Source organism: Sus scrofa, chromosome 2 (assembly GCF_054392235.1).
Source record: "Sus scrofa isolate SSC_HxYL_T2T_F1_AM1 chromosome 2, Sscrofa_HxYL_maternal_Yorkshire_Landrace_v2.0, whole genome shotgun sequence".
NCBI classification, from domain to species: domain Eukaryota; kingdom Metazoa; phylum Chordata; class Mammalia; order Artiodactyla; family Suidae; genus Sus; species Sus scrofa.
The window spans coordinates 80,403,060-80,421,520 of NC_139384.1; the positions used below are offsets into that span (position 1 = coordinate 80,403,060).

Below are 18,461 nucleotides of genomic sequence, written 5' to 3' on the forward strand. Positions count from 1 at the left end.
GGCCTCCCTGCCTCCCCTCTTTGGAGTGTCCTCTATGGCCTTGGTCATCCTGGACTGGATCTCCTCTTTGCTCACCTGATCGGCTCCCATAACTGCCTCCCTGTCTCACTCTGCCCTGCTGGCCACAGGCCTTCCAAGGAAACACCTTAAAACTTAAAATTGAGGCTCCCCACAGACCTGTGTGCTCTAGCCCCGCCCACCTCTTGGCCTCATTTTCCCTCTTTCCAGGCATCTCCTGGCCTTTGTGGGTGCGGTGTCCCCCACCTAGGGAGACCTGTATGGTCATCCCACAGTTACAGAGCCTGCATACAGTAGACGCTCAATGAGTGTTTGTTGAATGACTGGATGAGTCCACAGAGCTGGTTGCCAGCCCATGTGCTTGAGGCAGGCAGCCTCAGGCCAGACGAGGCCTCCCTTTCCTGCTCCCCATTCAGGCAGGAACTCAGGATGCGGAGAGGCAGGGCTGGGCTCAGGTCCAAGGCCACATCCTGTTCAGCTCCATTCCCACGCACTCTGCCTGCTCCCAGGGGCTGATGTGGAGGGGGGCCTAGAGGAGCTGGAAGCCAGGTCCCGGGTCACCAGCGCCCCCTCCAGCAGCTGACTGGATGAGGGCTAGACTCTGGTCTCACAAGCCACTGTAATCTTGGGCACAGTGACTTCACCACCCCAGTGCTTCACTTTCCCGCCTGCACCCAGATCACAAATGTAGTGGCGAAGATCAGAGTTAATACACAGGGAGGGCTAAGAACTGAGCCCGGCACACAACTGCAGCTTAGGTCTGGCAGCTTTGAATACTGAAAAAGGAAGTCTTATTTTCCAGCCTGGAAGTCCACGGGTGTCCTCATGCGTCTCAGCTACACACGGTAATGGCAGGGATCACATAGTGACAGTCATGCCTGTGCTGCCCTGTAATACACATGGTCCCCTTGCATGTCTGGAGGGAGGGGCCTGTTAGCACACTCACTTAAGCGACAGACACTTGACCAGGATCCGTTGTCCGAAGTGTTCTCGGGGTGGCTCCGGGCGGCTGCAGCGTTCCACAGCCTCGTCCTGCCAAGAGCCAAAGAGGCAGCTGGGACACATCCTTAAGAAGGGCTTGGAATGTGTGACCGGAGACTAGCTCTACCCCAGGCCTAACTAAACTTCCTCAGCACCCTGCCTCTGGGCCTTTGCACATGTCTTCTGCTTCCCTTCTCCCCGCTTCCTCCTTGCCTCGCCGATACCTGCTCCTCATCAGGCCACAGCTTAGCCGGCACTTCCTCCAGGAAGCCTTCTCTCAACCTGAGGCATCTGATGCCCCAGATGCTTACCAGGCCCTGCTGAAATGGGCCACGTGGTCGGGACACTGAGGGTTGTGTGAGGGACAATTACATGCCTCTCATCATGGCACTACCTCTGTTTGGGTTGTGATTTCCTGGTAGGGAGGTCTCTTCTCCACTAGACTGTGAACTTGGAAGGCAGGGACTGGGTCTGTCTTACTCATGGCTGTATCCCCAGTACCTTCTATATAACAGGCACTCAAATCTCTTCATCGGATAAATATAGAGTTAATAAATACAGTACGTACCTACTAAAAAGTGGTTAAATAAACACAGTCATATACAGAAAGTATAATTAATGCTGACTGGACATATATAGGGAAATATACTAGGCACCCAATAAGTACTAATTGTATAAATTAGGGGTATACAGCAAACACTCAATAAATGGCTGAATTAAAACATTAATTCACTAGGTGACTATATATAATAGGTGCCTAATAACAGTCCATTGGATAAATATAAGTACACATGGTAGGTGCTCAATAAATACTAGTTAATCGAATGCTGTTTGATGAAGACTATACAGTAGACATACAATAAATACTGGTTGAATAAACATAGCAGTATATAGTAGGGGCCCATTAAATGCTGAGTGGATAAATATAGCAGTATATATAAAATAAATAAAAATCACTGAATAAAAATATAGAGTATGCAGTAGGTGCCCAATACACTGGGTAGATAAATATAGGCTTATACAGTAGGTGCTCAATAAATACTGATTGATTAAATACTATTTGATTAAAGAGAAGACTATATAGTAGGTATATAATAAGTACTGGTTGAGTAAATATAGCAGGACATAATAGGTGCCCAATAAATGCTGGTTGAAGAAATACAGGGGTCTACAGTAGCCCTCCAATAAAAGCCACTGAATAAGGAGCTCCCATTGTGGCTCAGCAGGTCAAGAACCCGACTAGTATCCATGAGGATGCAGGTTTGATCCCTAGACTCACTCAGTGGGTTAAGGATCCGGCGTTGCCATGAGCTGTGGTGTAGGTCACAGACTCGGCTCAGATCTGGAGTTGCTGGATGACCCCTAGACTGGGTACCTCCACATGCTCTAGGTGTGGCCCTAAAAAGACCCCCCCCCCAAAAAAACCCCACCGAATTAAGGTGCAGGGTATACAGTAGGCACCTAGGAAATGTTAGTGGGATCATATACAGGGATACATATCAGTTGGACATGCACAGGCTTCAGGCCTGAACAGGCAGGCAGGCAGGCACCCACCTCATCAGGTGCTGGGTAGAGGGTGAGCAGGGCGCGGGGCCGGTGCTGCCGTCGCAGAGCCTCATTGCGCCGGTCCACGTCCTCTGGGGCCGCACGCTCCAGCAGTGAGGGCAGCAAGGAGTCGGCCGCCAAGTTCCTCAGGTCAAAGATGCCAGAGGCGCCACTGCTCCGTGGGGTGTCATCTGGGGAGCCTGAGGAGTGCCGGGGGTCATCCTGCCAGGGGAGCATGGGCAAGCACTGAGCACCAGCTGAATACCCCTCTATCCTACTCAAGTGAGGCTGTCCTGGTGTCCATTCTCTAGATGGGTAAGCTGAGGACCAGGGGCTGGGGTCACCTGAGGGCTTTGCTGACCCTCTTTCTAGAACCTTCTGTTTGAGGGAACCCTCTCCTTTACTATTGTTGGGGGAGGCTACTTCCCAGTCTGGGTGTCACATGACCCTTGCCTAGCCAATCAGAACACAGCACCTGCCAGCCCCAGAGATTGGCTCTAAGGTCAGGATATGCCTGGACTGGGCCAACGAGAACCTTCCCTGGGACTTTGCCAGGGGAGAGAGAGTTCTTCTCACTGAGGCTGTCCCTGGTCCAGGACCCTGCCTGACCTCCCAGACTCAACTATGGTCAGAGCCAGACTATCCTGGATCAAATCCCAGCTCAGCTCTGTGACCCTGAGTCTCTGAACCCAATTCTAAGGGCCTCAGTTTCCCCATCCACATAGTAACATCCCCATACAAATAGTAACAATGGAAACAATAAACAATAAATCTTGGAGTTCCTGTTGTGGCTCAGTGGAAACAAATCCAACTAGTAAGTATCCTTGAGTATGCAAGTTTAATCCCCGGCCTCACTCAGTGGCTTAAGGATCCAGCGTTGCCACAAGCTATGGTGTAGGTCGCAGATGGGGCTTGGATCCGGTATTGCTGTGGCTGTGGTGTAGGCCGGCAGCTGCAGCTCTGATTTTTTTTTTTTTTTTTTTTTTGCTGTTTCTTTGGGCCGCTCCCGTGGCATATGGAGGTTCCCAGGCTAGGGGTCCAATCGGAGCTGTAGCCACCAGCCTACGCCAGAGACACTGCAGCTCCGATTTGAACCCTAGCCTGGGAACTTCCAATGGTGCCATAAAGAAAAAAATTTTTAAAAAAATTAAAAAATCTTGATATGATTATTACTGGTAAAAGCAGGCATTCAATAAATGTTGGTTGACAAATTATAGGCTCACGACTCAGCAGGCCAGTGAAGTCCCTCTACTAAGCTTGCTGTGCCTCAGTTTCTTTATTTGCAAAATGGGTATGACCTTGCCTCCAAGAATGAAAGATGAAGACAAGTTTAGTATACAGTAAGCACTTAATAAATGCTTACTATTATTTCCTCTACTTTTTCACTTACAGGGCTGATACATTTCCTTTGGGGTTCAAGGCTGTTTGGGTCATTTCCCATTGCATATGACTGAGAGCTGGGGCTGTAACCCCCCCACCACACACACACCCCTAGAGTGACCCCTGCCTACGGCTCCCTCACCGAGTCTTCTGGGCCAGACCTCTCATCCCCAGAAGCATCCTGCTCGAAGACCTGCCGGGTGAGGCCCTTCTGCCGCTCTCGCTGTGTCTCTGCAGTGATGGGGCTGTACACTGCACTCAGGTGCTGGTACCTAGGAGGAGGCAGGGCTGGATGGGGAACAGCGATGAGGGCTCCCCAGTGCTCCCCGATGTGCTGACACACTACAAGGCCCACGAGATGCCTGCAAGCCCACCCACCCTCTCTGTGCTCCACCTGAAGTCCAGCTGCCCTTGCAGGGATGGTGGGCAGATAAACAGGGGGACCGGCAGCTGAAAAGGGGACTCCCCCAGTTCAGACCTGGCCTCTCAGCTGTCTAGCCTGAGCTGTCCCCCAAGCCAGACCCACCTCCTGTGGGTGATGATCCAGTCCTCGGTGTACATCTCCACCGCGGCCCTCACTTGGGCATCCAGCTTTCTGCGCAAAATACAATCAGAGTAGGAGTTCCCGTCGTGGCGCAGTGGTTAATGAATCCAACTAGGAACCATGAGGTTGCGGGGTTGATCCCTGGCCTTGTTCAGTGGGTTAAGGATCCGGTGATGCCGTGAGCTGTGGTGTAGGTCTCAGACGCGGCTCGGATCCCGCGTTGCTGTGGCTCTGGAGTAGGCTGGTGGCCACAGCTCCGATTGGACCCTTAGCCTGGGAACCTCCATATGCCGTGGGAGTGGCCCAAGAAATGGCAAAAAGACAGAAAAAAAAGACCAAAAAAAATACAATCAGTGTAAACACAGGCAGGGCCCACTGTTAATCATTCCAGTGGCCTCATGAGATGAGGCCTGTCCTTCAGTTTGTTTCAGGGATGTAGAGATGGAGGCTCAGAGAGGGAAGGGATCTTGTCCAAGGTCACACAGCCGAGCCACGCATTGAACTTGGGGCTGTTGGGAGCTTGGTGAGAAAGGAGGTATTGATGGAGGGTACAGGGGCAGAGGGGAGTTACAGACAGGGAGGGTGTGGGGCTGAACCCACCCATCCTCGGGGATCCCAGGCTCCGTGGTGCGGCATTCCCGAGGCTGCAGCAGCAGCTCCAGGTCATCCACTGGAAACTCGACCAGGTCCCGGAGTGGCCCGGGCTCTGCATCTGGGGGCCGGCTCAGGAGCACATCCTCAAAGTCTAGGGGCTCGACAACTTCAGTCAGTGGGACCTGGGTCAGAGCAAAGTGGCTGTGACTCCTGCCCTTGGGGTTGGGTGAATGTGGGCTTGGGCTGGTCTTGGACAAATCAGAGGGTGGTGGGAGCCATGGAGGGTGTTGGAGCTGTGGAGGGGGCCCTGGAAGATCTCAGCCACTCCACCCCACCCCCGCTTGGCCAGCCCTGAGCCTTGTTCCAGGCAGGAAATCACACCCTGTGCCTGGAGGGGCAGGAAACTAATGGTGGAAGGAAAGGCATGTTGACTGCAGCAAAGAGACAATTCCTAAGGCTCTGGGGCAAGAGAGCTCCACCTCTTTCCCTGCTGCAGCCAGAAGCACCTCCCTTCTCTCAGACCTCCCTCCCTACCATTTCCATCTGGGTGGTCCAGGCACCAGGAGGTACAGGCGACAGCAGACTGGAACTTCTCCTCCCTGACCACCCACAGGAATGTTCCCCTCCCAACCCCCCCCAAGGAAGCAGCTGGAGAGAGGGGAACCAGCCTCCCCACTCACACTCACTGGGAACAGGACTGGGGATGGTACTGGGCCCAGACAGGCACCTCCTCCCCTGCCACAGCTGGGACCCTCCCAGCCTCAATTTCCCCCAAACCAGGGGTGGGGGGTACCTCCCAAACTCTTACCCCCAGGGAGCTGCTGCAGCGCCTGCTGGAGTGGGGAGAGCCGCTTCGTTCCCGGGACACCTGTTTCCGCACCTCGGCAGCCACGGTCCTGTGGGGACACGAAGGAGGCCATCAGAGGCAGGAAAACTTGGGCAGCAGGGCCCTGGGAACCACGGCTTGGGGGCTAACAAATTCTTTCTATAAGAGGAAAATCCAGGCCGGGGAAAGAAAAAAATCAGGCCCTGGGCCAAGAGAACCCAGGCTTCGGGATCCACAGATTTCAGGGTGTGGGCTCCAAGTCTGCAACAGACACATTGCCCCCTGCCCCAGCCCTTCCCGGTCCCCGTTTCCCTTCTCAAGCACAGATGGGGGAGCTGCTGCTGGGTGGGACCTGAGGATCATTGATCCCCCCTCTTCCTTCTTCCCCTCGGCTCCAGGGACCTGAATCCCATCCCACCAGGACTGACTTCCAGGTCAAGGGGGGGTTCCGCTGGTCCTTGATGTCCACTTCTTCATTTGGGGGACCTCTGCCTCCCCTGGCCCCTATGCCCTGCTCCCCATTCAGAATGCGAGCCCTGTTCTACCCCTGCTGGACAAGTCGTTCCTGCCTCTGAGCCTCAGTTTACCCATCTGTAGCTGCCCTGCCCTCCTGGGACTGCTGTGCAGAGCTGAGCTAGGGGCCTGGTGTTCGGTGGGCACTGCATACACGCACCTTCTCAGGGTGTCTGAGATGAGGCTGATGGTGTGTAACTGGCCAGCATGACTCTCAGAGCACACCGGGCCACCAAGGTCAGTGCCTCGGCCTTCCCGGACTGTTTGCCTCTGCACTGGCCTTCCAAGACCCAGAGGATGAGGGTGAAAGCGCAAGACACACAGGGGAGGAGGCCACAGGAATTTGGAACGAACCCAGTAGGGACAGGGATTCCCCAAGCTCTCAATTCCTTACAGTTGAGCTTAGAAGGAGAGAAAGGCATGCCGTTACCTGCAGGAAGAGTGTGCCAGGCAGAGGGAACAGCAAGTGCAAAGGCTCTGAGGCTGGGCTCTGTGCTCTGGGCATGGAGATCCCTGCTCCCTGGGGTTTTGTGACAATAGGAATAGCACTGTGTGGTTCCCGTGGAAGCCCCAGCACTGGACTCCACACATAGTAGATGCTCAATAAATTTTTTGGCAGGGGAGGGGCAGGGGGGGGCAAAAAACTTTTCTGGGAAGTTCCCGGGCCAGGGACCAAACCTGTGACCCAGAGCTCCTAAGATGCTGCTGATCCCATTGTGCCACAGTGGGAACTCCAACAAAAATTTTTTTTTTTTAATCGAATGAGTGAATCCCTTCCAATCTCCCTCATGGCCCAACTTGCGTAAATCGACTCTAAGTTAGGAGAAGCCCCTTATCCTTTAGCTGTGTGGCTTTGGGCAGAAAAGACAACATTTCTGGGCCTCAGTTCCTCTTAAAATTGAGAAGGCAAGTGCCAGTGGGCTCAGGCCTCAATCTCTCCCACTTCCTACTTTTCTCAAAAAGTTTCTTAATATGGAGTTCCCATCGTGTCTCAGTGGTTAACGAACACGACTAGCATCCATGAGGACGCAGGTTCGATCCCTGGCCTCACTCAGGGGGTTACGGATCTGGCGTTGCTGTGAGCTGTGGTGTAGGTCGCAGATGTGGCTCAGATCCCGCACTGCTGTGGTTCTGGCGTAGGCTGGCAGCAACAGCTCCGACTAGACCCCTAGCCTGGGAACCTCCATATACCGCTGGTGCAGCCCTAAAAAAGACGAAAAGATAAAAAAAAAGTTTCTTAATAAAAAGTTGAGCCCCAGGAGTTCCTGTCGTGGCGCAGTGGTTAACTAATCCAACTAGGAACCATGAGGTTGCAGGTTCGATCCCTGGCCTTGCTCAGTGGGTTAAGGATCTGGCGTTGCCGTGAGCTGTGGTGTAGGTTGCAGACGCGGCTCAGATCCAGCATTGCTGTGGCTCTGGCATAGGCTGGCAGCTACAGCTCCGATTAGACCCCTAGCCTGGGAACTTCCATATACCGCGGGAGCAGCCCAAGAAATGGCAAAAAAGACCAAAAAAAAAAGAAAAAAAAAAAAAAAGTTGAGCCCCAGAGTTCCCACTGTGGCGCAGCAGGATTGGTGGCATCTCTGGAGCTCTGGGACACAAGTTTGATTCCCAGCCCAGTGCAAGGGGTTAAGGATCTGATGTTGCTGCAGCTGCAGTGTAGGTCTCAACTGTGGCTTGGATCTGATCCAGGGCCTGGGAACTCCATGTGCTGCAGGGTGGTCAAAAAAAAAAAAAAAAAAAAAGTTGTGCCCCATAAAGTGCTATGCTGAAGACTGCAAATGCGGCTCGTGGGCCACCAATGAATGTGTGTGACAGGCCCAGGTAAGACAGATGTGGGTTGGGACCCATTGGGAGCGTCAGCCTCATCTGGACTCAAATCCACATGGCTCAAATAATACTTGACCACAACTCTGGTCCGACATGGGACGTCCAGTTTGAGACCCCAGCCTCATTCTTTTTCTGTCCCTGTATTCCATTTATTTTCTCTGTTGACCGCCTCAGAGTCTTGCTTCTATTGGCTGGGGGAGGAGGAAGGGAAGAGAAGTTTGTAACAAATTTGAAGGATGTTAAAAATCAGGGATTTGTTCTCAAATTCCCCAAGTCTGGTCAACTTCTTCTGGAAGCCTAGGCACGCACAGGGTTGGGGGGTGATTTACAAAAGATGCCAGAACAGGGAACCTGACTGTACCCTGGTCCAAGCTGTTGTGCACCTGCTGCCCCAGAGCAGGAAGCGGGGCATGCTGGGCCTCTAGCTTCGTTTTGCCACTAGCCTTGGAGTGAGGCCCTAAGAGGCTGGGTCCACAATGGTTTGGCCACCAGAGCCAGTTTACTGAGTCACGGAGCTCTGCACTTGGAGTTGGGCAAGCGTGGGAGAGTGACATCCCTTCTCTGTACCTCTGGGCTTGGGACAGTACCAGCTACTTATTGAGCTGTTCCAAGTGTAGGGCCTGGCACACAGTAAGTGCTCAATTAAGGCTCAATGTTACCACATTGCCTCAAAGCGCACCCTGGGAAACTGGAATTTCTGACCTTGCTTTTTTTTGGCTGCGCCTGTGGCATGAAGAAGTTCCCAAGCCAGGAACTGAACCCACACCACAGCAGTAACCAGAGCCACAGCAGTGACAATGCCAGATCCTTAACTCACTGAGCCACCAAGGAACTCCTGACCTTGCTTTTTATACCAAAGGTGAGGGAGGCTCAGAGAGGGGTTGTGAGACACCCAGGGTCACACAGCAGAGCGTGGCAGTGCCCAGAAAGAACCCTGGTTAGCTGGAGGTCAAAGTCTGTGCCCTTCAGCGCCCAGCATTCCATGTTGCCCATGATAGGGAGCAGGGCCAAGAACAGGGGCTCCCTGTCCACACTCACCTCCCCACCCCCCCAAACATCCAGTCTCAGGGCTTCAACACCATCTAAACACCAACAAATCAGAATTCCTGTTGTGGCTCAGTGGTAATGAACGCAACTAGTATCCATGAGGACATGGGTTTGATCCCCGGCATCGTTCAGTGGGTTAAGGATCTGGAGTTGCCACGAGCTGTGATTTGGGTCACAGACACAGCTCAGATCCTGCACTGCTGTGGTTGTGGCGTAGGCTGGCCGCTAGGGCTCCAATTCGACCCATAACCCGAGAACTGCGATATGCCACAGGTGCAGCCCTAAAAAGACAAAAATAAAAATAAACACCAACAAATCCTCGGATCTGTCCATGCATCACCTACCTCCTTCGAGCCCATGTGGGGGTTTTCCCGGCATCCCACCCAGAGCCTGACCATTAACACGCCCTCCCACTGTCCTCTCTGTCACACTCAGGGCAGCCCCACACTCTTAGATGCTTAGTGCCCACACGGGGTGGTCCCCAGCTTCTCTTTTGTTCTCACTCCCACATCAGATCTGCTTCAGATGTCCCCACAGACCACATCTCAAGAGAGGCAGATGGCCAACAGGCACATGGAAGAATGCTCAATATCACTAATTATTAGAGAAATGCAAATCAAAACTACAGTGAGGGACTACCTCACACCAGTCAGAATGGCTATCATTAATAATAAATCTACAATAATAAATCTACATTAATAATAAAATCTACAAATAACAAATGCTGGAGAGGATATGGAGAAAAGGGAACCCTCCTGCACTGTTGTTAGGAATGTAAATTGGTATAAGCACTATGGAAAACAGTATGGAGGTTCCTCAAAAAAGTAAATATTGAACTACAATAGGATCCAGCAATCTCACTCCTGGGCATATATCTGAAGGAAACTTTCATTCAGAAAGATACATGCACCCCTATGTTCACTGCAGCACTATTCACAATAGCCAAGACATAGAAGCAACCTAAGTGTCCATCAACATATGAATAGATTAAGGTGTGGTACACATACACAATGAAATACTACTCAGCTATAAAAAAGAACAAAATAATGCCATTTGCAACAACATGGATGCAACTAGAGATTCTTACACTAAGTGAAATAAGTCAGAAAGCAAAAGACAAACACCATATGACATCACTTACATGTGGAATCTAAAATAGGGCACAGATGAACCTATCTACAGAACAGAAACAGACTCAAAGACTGGAGCATAGACTTGTAGTTGCTGGGGGCGGGGGAGGGAGTGGGATGGATGAGGAGCTTAGGGTTAGTAGATGCAAACTATTACACTTAGAATGGATAAGCAATGAGGTCCTGCTGTACAGCACAGGGAATTATATCCAATCACTTGTGATAGAACATGATAGAAAATAATATGAGAAAATGAATGTGTGTGTGTGTATATATATATGACTAGGTCACTTTGCTGTACAGCAGAAATTGACAGGATGTTGTAAATCAATTACATTTTAATAAAAAAATTAAAAAAACAAAAAACCCAAAAAGACAGGTAAAATGTTGAGCTGAATTTAGTTAAGTTTCTCAAGGAGTGATCTCAGGCTTCAATGAAGGAAACTGCAAAGATAAGGTGGTGGGTTCTAGCTATTGGTGAGATAAATCCTAAGGTGAAATCTCAACAGCCCTTCATTATACTAAAGAGATGCTCAGAGGGGAAAGGTGAAGTAGTGGCATCACTAGGAATTATGTGACTCTGTGGACCTCTCCCCAGGGCTGGCCAGATTAACAGAGGTCTATCCTCACAGGGGAGGAGGATGATAAAACCAGAAATAAGAATGATATAAGCCTCAGATGCTGTGTTCCCACTTCTGGAAAAAACAAGGGAAGAAAATGAATAAATATGAAACTATAAATGGACTCCTCTTTACATCCCACCCTACCCCTCCTGGACTGACAGGAAAATTTAAAGACAAATAATACAAGTGCCAGCAAAGATGTAGAGTAATGCGAACTCTCATCTGTGGTTGCGGGATCCTTTCTGGAAAACTATCTGCAATTAAGAAGCAAAAGTGAAGATACCTCAAACCAGCAATTCCACTCTGAGGTGTGGATACTCAGGAGGAAACACCATGGCTGAGAATGTCCTTAGCTACTCTGATGATGACAGCCCCAAAAGTGAAATAACTCACATGTTCCCTGACCAAAGATAGAGAATACACAAACAGGGGAATAATACACAGCAATGAAAAAGGATAAGCTTGACTATAGGTGACACAGATGAGCCCTCCTCCTGACACATTATGCCAGTATATAAGACTTGACATCCCATCTGGTTCTGATTATAGGATGTTCTAAATAGGCAAAACCAACCTAGAGCAGAGAGGCAGCCAACTTCAATGGAGAAACCATAATGCAAGTGAGGAAGGGATAGTAGCACAGCAGTTTCGTGGGGGGTTGCTGGAGTGGGGAGGTAGAGACAGAACCTATCTTGATTCAAGTGACTTTTCCCCTGGCATGTGTTTCATAATTACCCTTTAAACTTGGCATCTGGAGTTCCCGCTGTGGCTCACCAGATTAAGAACCCGACATAGTATCCATGAGGATGCAGATTCGATCCCTGGCCTCACTCAATGGGGTAAGGATCCAGTGCTGCTGAAAGCTGTAGTGTAGGTCAAAGATGCAGCCGAGATCTGGCGTTGCCATGGCAGTGGCGTAGGCCCAGAGGTGCAGCTCCGACTCAGCCCTTAGCCTGGAGATTTTCATATGCCACAAGTGCAGCTGTAAGTGATAAATAAATAAATAAATTTGGCATTTTTCTCTATGCATGTCAGCAGTCACAGTTTTTTCAAGGTAAAAAGTAATAATCTATGCATGTGCTCATGTTTGCAGACCTATCTGGGGACAGGGATGAGAGAAAGTATTTCCTCGAAATCCCAGAGGTACCTTTGGAAATTTTGTCCACGTATATCTCATTGTGCTCGCCCTCACCAACAAATCATTATGTCTTCAAATCAGAAACACAAACTGCCCCGCATCAGACAACTGAGGGGTAGAATGAAGACGCTGTTGTCGGAGGCCCAGGAAGAATGAAATGGACACACCTGGGGTAAGAGCAGGCAGGCAGAAGCATAGTTTCTGCGATTATTCTGGGCTCTGGGGCCACAACCTCCTGAGCTCATTTCCCCCTCCAGAGACCCTCGAGAATGACCTAACCTCTTTGAGTCTTGATTTCCATAGTTACATTGAGGTCGACAGGCTCTGGTGACAATCTCAGAGGAGGACTGGCATGCAATAAGCAAGCACATTAGAAGTGCTGGTCATTATCCCCATTCTAGATCAGATTTTACTTTATTTTATTTCGCCTTTTTTTAGGGCCACACCCATAGCACATGGAGATTCCCTGGCTAGGGGCTGAATTGGAGCTACAGCTACCAGCCTACACCACAGCCACAGCAATGCCAGATCCAAGAATTGTCTGCGACCTACACCACAGCTCATAGCAACACCGAATCCTTAACCCGAGCCACAATGGCAACTCCTCAGATTTTATTTTAAACCGTACAAGTGAAAAAAAAATGAATATTATGTTACCTACAGTAACGTTTGTCCATGGTGTTTATGTTCATAAGTTTGTGTTTTTACATTGTCCCCCCCAAATCTTTGTTTTAAAAGAATCTATTCATTAGGTAACTGGAAAATTGTTTAATATTCTAATATTAATATACCATATATATATTTTTTTGGCTACCCCAGAGGCATGTGGAAGTTCCTGGACCGGGGGCTGAACCCATGCCACAGCTGCAACATGGGCCACTGCAGTGACATCAGGTTCTTAACCTGCTGTGCCACAAGGGAACTCCCTCATGTGCCATATTAATATGGCATTCGTGGTATGAATAACTGAATGAACAAACAGATGAATACAGGCCTATGTCTGAGCATATAAATACCTGGGTCCCCACCAGGCTGCTCTGGGGACCTTGTGAGAGGGTGGCTGGAAGCCTTGAGCCCTTTGCTTGTGGTTCACTAGAACCCCAGGATCGTTCTCTGCTCTTCTTATCCTGGGCTCTAGAGTATCCAATTCACAGGGAGGAAACCAGGGCCTTTATTACTTGAGTGGAAGCCAAGACCCAAGGACAGAGGGACTGAGGGGCAAAGAAACAGATGGCAATAACCTCCCCAGGCTCAGAAACACCAAAGATCCCAGACAGAGGAACAATTCAGAGACAGAGAGATAACAGAACCTAACAATCGCACAACCACTGTGCCCCAGACACCAGGTCATGATGTCCCGCCTAGGTTCTGAACTCTTCACGGCTCCCATCTCACTCAGGGTAAAAGTTAAAAACTCCTCCCCACAACCTTCAAGGCCCTGCACAACCAGCTCCCACGGCCCCTTCCTCACTCTGCTCCTGCACAGCTGTCCTCCCATGCTCTGTGAACACCCTCTGCCTGCTTCAACCTCTGAGCCTCTGCACTTGCCCTTCCCTGTGTCTGGACCCCTCCCTCACCTTCTTCAGATCTTGGCTTAAATGTCACCTTCTCATCCAGGACTTCCTGACACGCCTCCCAGATCTAAAATAGTCTCCACACTCCCCATCTCCCTTCTCTGCCTTGTATGTCCCCATACCACTTACCACTAACATATAATCTACTTTATCCTGCTTCTCCTCCGTCTCCCCCACTGTATCTGCCCCCAAGATACAGTGTCTCCATTCAGGCCAACGCTGGACAACAGGGTGGCTCTTTACCGGGGGGTAGCCAGGAGAGGTCCCTCCCCACCTCATTGAGGGCAGATTCTGAACCCACTAGGAAGGCAAAGACCCTAATGGGGGAGTGGCTCTTCAGTCCCAGAGAGCCTGACATCCCCCGACTAGGCCGAGTCTCTTACAATCTCCAGTGGCTAGGGAAATGGATCCCCCAGCGCCTGGCGCCTGCCCCCTCCCCCGTCTGCCCACCAGCTGGTTCTGTTCCCAGCCCCCACTCCCTCCATTCAATCGCCCATCCATCTCCAGCGCGTCCAGGCGGTGCTGGGAGAGCCTGAAGCAGGGCTGGGGGCAGGGGGGACAGCCACAGCTGTCCCCCCTGCCCCGGCTGTCCCCCCTGCCCCCCAGACAGCTGGACACGGGACTCGATGGAGACAAGACCACGGGAAACTTCCCGATGGGGGTTCAAAGTTTGCCAGGAGCACCATTCCTGTTCCCAAGCCCTGGCGCCTGATGCATCTCTGTCCCACATCCGGCACAGAGGGTGGGACGAGAAGAGACCCCCAACTCCCACGCCATGGGGCTCGGGGACCCGGGAGGGGCCAGGAGACGCGGAGGGGGCCGGGCAGGGCTTGCCCCGCGCCGTCTCCTCCAGGAAGGCCCCGGGACACGCCCCCACGCGTCCCACCGGTTCGAGAGAGGACCTCAGCCACCGCCGCGCCCGCAGCCCCCAAGCGAGCCCCTGCACGGATCCCCGCCGCCTTCCCCACCTCTCCCGCTGCTGCCCGGGGCCAGAGGAAGCGGGCCGGACCGGGAGAAGGCGGAAGGGGCTCGAACTGGGGGCACCCAGGCGGGGGGAGGGCCAGGCCGTCCCGGGGCGGGGCTCAGACACGTGGGGACCGCCCCGGCGGGGGCCCGGCGGCCTCACTACCTGTTGATCTTGTGCGCGAAGGCGCGGCGCTCGGCGGCCGCCATGGCGTCCTCCGCGTCCCGCCGCCGGCCCCGCCGCTGCTGCCGCCGCGCGCACCTTCCCCGCGGTGGCCGCCGCCGCCGCCGCCGCCGCCTCCCGGTTCTGAGCAGCCCGGGCTGGGCGGGGCCGGGGGCGGGGCCCTTCCGGGTGTCCTGGGCAGCTCAGTGCTGCCCCTGCCGGCGGGAGGGGCGCGGGTTCCCCTGCCGCCTCCGCGCCCGAGGGGCTGGAATGGGGAAACTGAGTCTCTGAGGGCGGCAGGGGAGGAGAGGAGCCAGGACTGAGGCTAGTTGAGGCGGGGGGTAGTGCGGGTGGCTCGGTCTCCCGGAGGATGCTCTTTCCGCTCTCTGGCTAGCGATCACCATAATCACCATAATAGGTATAATCCGGAGCGTTTATTAAGTGAGGCCCTGCAGTTCCTATGGTTGGGAGGAACCATTATTTCCCCCATTTTACAGATGAGTAAACTGAGACACAAGGATGTTCCAGCGCTGAGATTTGGCGCAGGACCTGACCTTGGGACTTGAGTGAGCCAGTCGGGAAGGCTGGGCTAGCCCAGCACCTCCCGGAGAGGAGGGTGTGGGGAGGTCTTAGCCAATATGTAGTCTCAATTCTCTCCTCAATGGTTCCTCTCCCAGACTCACGGCAGCTGTCTTAGGGGATACTTCAGCTCCCACAAAGCCTCTGTGTGTGCCAACTCCTAGCTCACCTCCCAGCATTTGATTGCACAGTCTTCTCTTCCTGATGGCCCTTCTGGCCTTTGTCAAAAAATGTCCTACGTGGAATACTAGGGCTTGGCTCTGCCTCGCCTACCAGATGTGCCATTCCCATTTTCATGTATGAGTGCTGTCATTACCCTCTTTTACAGATGAGAAAACTGAGACTCAAAGAAGCAGAGTAACTTGCCCCAGTTGTCCTGTGAATCAGTGTCAGATCCTGAGCCCACAGGATGGAGGCCTGGATTGTGGGGAAACACTCAAACCCTGCCAGTGAGCTCCAGGCTCCAGAGGGCACAGCAGGGTGGCGCCCAGCCAGCATGTGACATGTGCACTCCCTGTGTCAGCAGCGCATGCTCCAGCCTGAGTGGTCCAGCCACTTTGGCCTGTGAGATACCACATGTAACCCCGCCCATCAGTCCCTGCTGAGCTCCACCCCAAGCTGCAGCCTCCTGGGCTAAAGTCCTTGTCTTGCCTTTCAGGCTGCTGGGAGTTGCTGGGCAGGAAACCTGGAGATGAGTCAAGATTGGTAGATTTCTCTACCCGTCTCTGCCTCCTTCCAGATCAATCCCCATCCTACCTGCCCTCCTAGCTCCTGCCCTCACCCCTCACAGTTTATTCTCCCCTCTGTGGTCAGAAGGAACCTCTTCTACTTAAAATCCCTCATGGCTCACACCTTCTTCAGAGTAAAAGCCAGTGTCCTCACTGTGGCCCACATCATCATCTCCCTTAATCAATCCACTCCAGCTGCTGGCCTCCTCCATGTTTCTCTAAACACGGGCACAGCCCCACCTCAGGGCCTTTGCACATGCTGTTTCCCTTCCCACTTGTGGGTGCTGTCACCATACCATTTGTACTGATGAGGAAACTGAGGCCCCGAGAGGCAGAGTGACCTGCCCCATTTCACCCAGTGAATCAGTGTCAGGCCTGTGATTCTAGATCTGTGACCCAAGGAACTTGACTTCAAAGTGGTTGTCTCTATGGAGTTCTCTTGTGGTGCAGCCAGTTAAGGATCCAGTGTTGGCACTGCAGTGGCTTGGGTTGCTGTTGTGGCACAGGTTTGATCCCTGGCCCAGGTAACTTCCCCATGTCCTGGGCATGGCCAAAAAACTAATAAACAAATAAAACCAAAACAAAACCTAGCTGGATCCCTATTGGGGCCAGGCTGAGTGACCCAGGGTAAATTGCTCAACCTCTCTGAGTCTCTGTTTCCTCATCTGCTCCATGCTGGCTGGTGGTCAGTCACAGCATGAGGCACATACATCAGCAAGCTCCAGACCCTTGTGCTAATTCCCCACAGGAGCAATAGGGGCTATGAGCTTGGTGACTCTAAGCCCTGTCTTGGTGGAAACACTTCTCTAAAGATCCCTCCAAATAGGAGTTCCTGTTGTGGCTCTGTGGGTTATGAACCCAACTAGTTCCGTGAGGATGCGGGTGTGATCCCTGGCCTCGCTCAGTGGGTTAAGGATCTGGTGTGGCCATGAGCTGTGGTGTAGGTCACAGACATAGCTTGGATCCCATGTTACTGTGGCTGTGGCCACCAGCTGCAACTTATTTGACCCCTAGCCTGGGAATTTCCATATGCTGTGGGTGCAGCCCTAAAAAGCAAAAAAAAAAAAAAAAAAAAAAAGATCACTCCAGATAAAAGCCACGCACAGCTACCTAACTGGCATGGCAGTTTCTCTCAGGGTAGAGCAGGCTTGACTCAGCCAGGCGGGGCTGGGGTGACCCTGGCAGCTGCTCAGAGGCTGAGCTTGGTAGGAACTTTGGGCTCTTCTGGCTGGTGTGGGAGAACAGGCTGCGTGGTCTTGGATGGCAGCAGCCTGTGGACCTGGGAGGAGGGACTGCACTGGTCCAGGTGGGAGATGACCAGTCTGGGTGGGGGTGGAACAATGGAAATGGCCAGAAGTGGGTGAGTTCTGGGAGTTCGTTGGTGGCCCAGCTAGTTAAGGATCTAGTGCTGTCACTGCTGTGTCGCAGGTTTGATCTATGGCCCAGGAACTTCTGCATGCCCCCCCAATCCGAAGAGGTGGGTGGGTTCTAGGTAGATTGACTTGCAGGCGATTTGAACATCTGGGTGAGAGATAGAGTGGAATAAAAGACTACCTCTCTTCACATTGATGCCTTATGCTGTTCCTTCCACTTAGAATGCTGTTCCACTCACATTTTGTCTCCGTCCCTTTTGCTCACCCCTTCTTCATCCTTTGAGTCTCAGCATGGACATCGCCACCTCACACAGATGCCTCTGCATCCCCCTTTATTTTTCTTTTCTTTCTTTTTTTTTTTTTTGGTCTTTCTGTCTTTTCTAGGGCCGCACCCGTGGCATATGGAAGTTCCCAGGCTAGGGGTCTAATTGGAGCTGTAGCCACCAGCCTACCCCCGAGCCATAGCAATGCCAGATCTGAGCCGCATTTGCAACCTACACCATAGCTCACGGCAATGCCGGATCCTTAACCCACTGAGGGAGGCCAAGGGTTGAACCTGCAACCTCTAGTGATTTGTTAACCACTAAGCCACGATGGGAATTCCATTCTTTCTTTTTTTTTAAGGCCACACTTGTAGCATTTCCCTGGCTAGGGGTAAGGTCTGAGCTGTAGCTGCCAGCCTATGTCACAGCTCCAGCAATGCCAGATCTGAGTGGCATCTTCGACCTACACCACAGCTCATGGCAGCACTGGATCCTTAATCCACTGAGTGAGGCCAGGGATGGAACCCACATCTTCATGGACCCTAGTCTGGTTTGCTACTGCTGAGCCACAGTGGGAACTCCCTATTTATTTTTTTCTTTTAGGACTGAAACTGTGGCACATAGAAGTTCCCAGGCTAGGGTTCAAATT

General features: G+C 52.2%; 1 protein-coding gene across 21 annotated transcripts in view; it reads right to left on the bottom strand.

Moving 5' to 3' along the window:
* The window catches only part of DOCK6 (dedicator of cytokinesis 6), a 46,495-nt gene extending 31,486 nt beyond the window's left edge, over nt 1–15,009 (bottom strand). For all 21 annotated transcript variants that reach the window (XR_014837581.1, XR_014837584.1, XR_014837580.1 and 18 more), the window contains exons 1-7: nt 14,873–15,009; nt 5,871–5,958; nt 5,069–5,244; nt 4,451–4,519; nt 4,067–4,196; nt 2,554–2,766; nt 965–1,050 (exon numbers count right to left, since the gene is read on the bottom strand). Coding sequence is in view for 12 of the 21 variants with exons in the window: in XM_085012893.1 (XP_084869019.1) it covers nt 965–1,050; nt 2,554–2,766; nt 4,067–4,196; nt 4,451–4,519; nt 5,069–5,244; nt 5,871–5,958; nt 14,873–14,916 (806 nt within the window). In the remaining 9 variants the exon portion in view is untranslated. The remainder of the gene's footprint in view (nt 1–964; nt 1,051–2,553; nt 2,767–4,066; nt 4,197–4,450; nt 4,520–5,068; nt 5,245–5,870; nt 5,959–14,872) is intronic.
* Nucleotides 15,010–18,461: the final 3,452 nt, after the last annotated feature.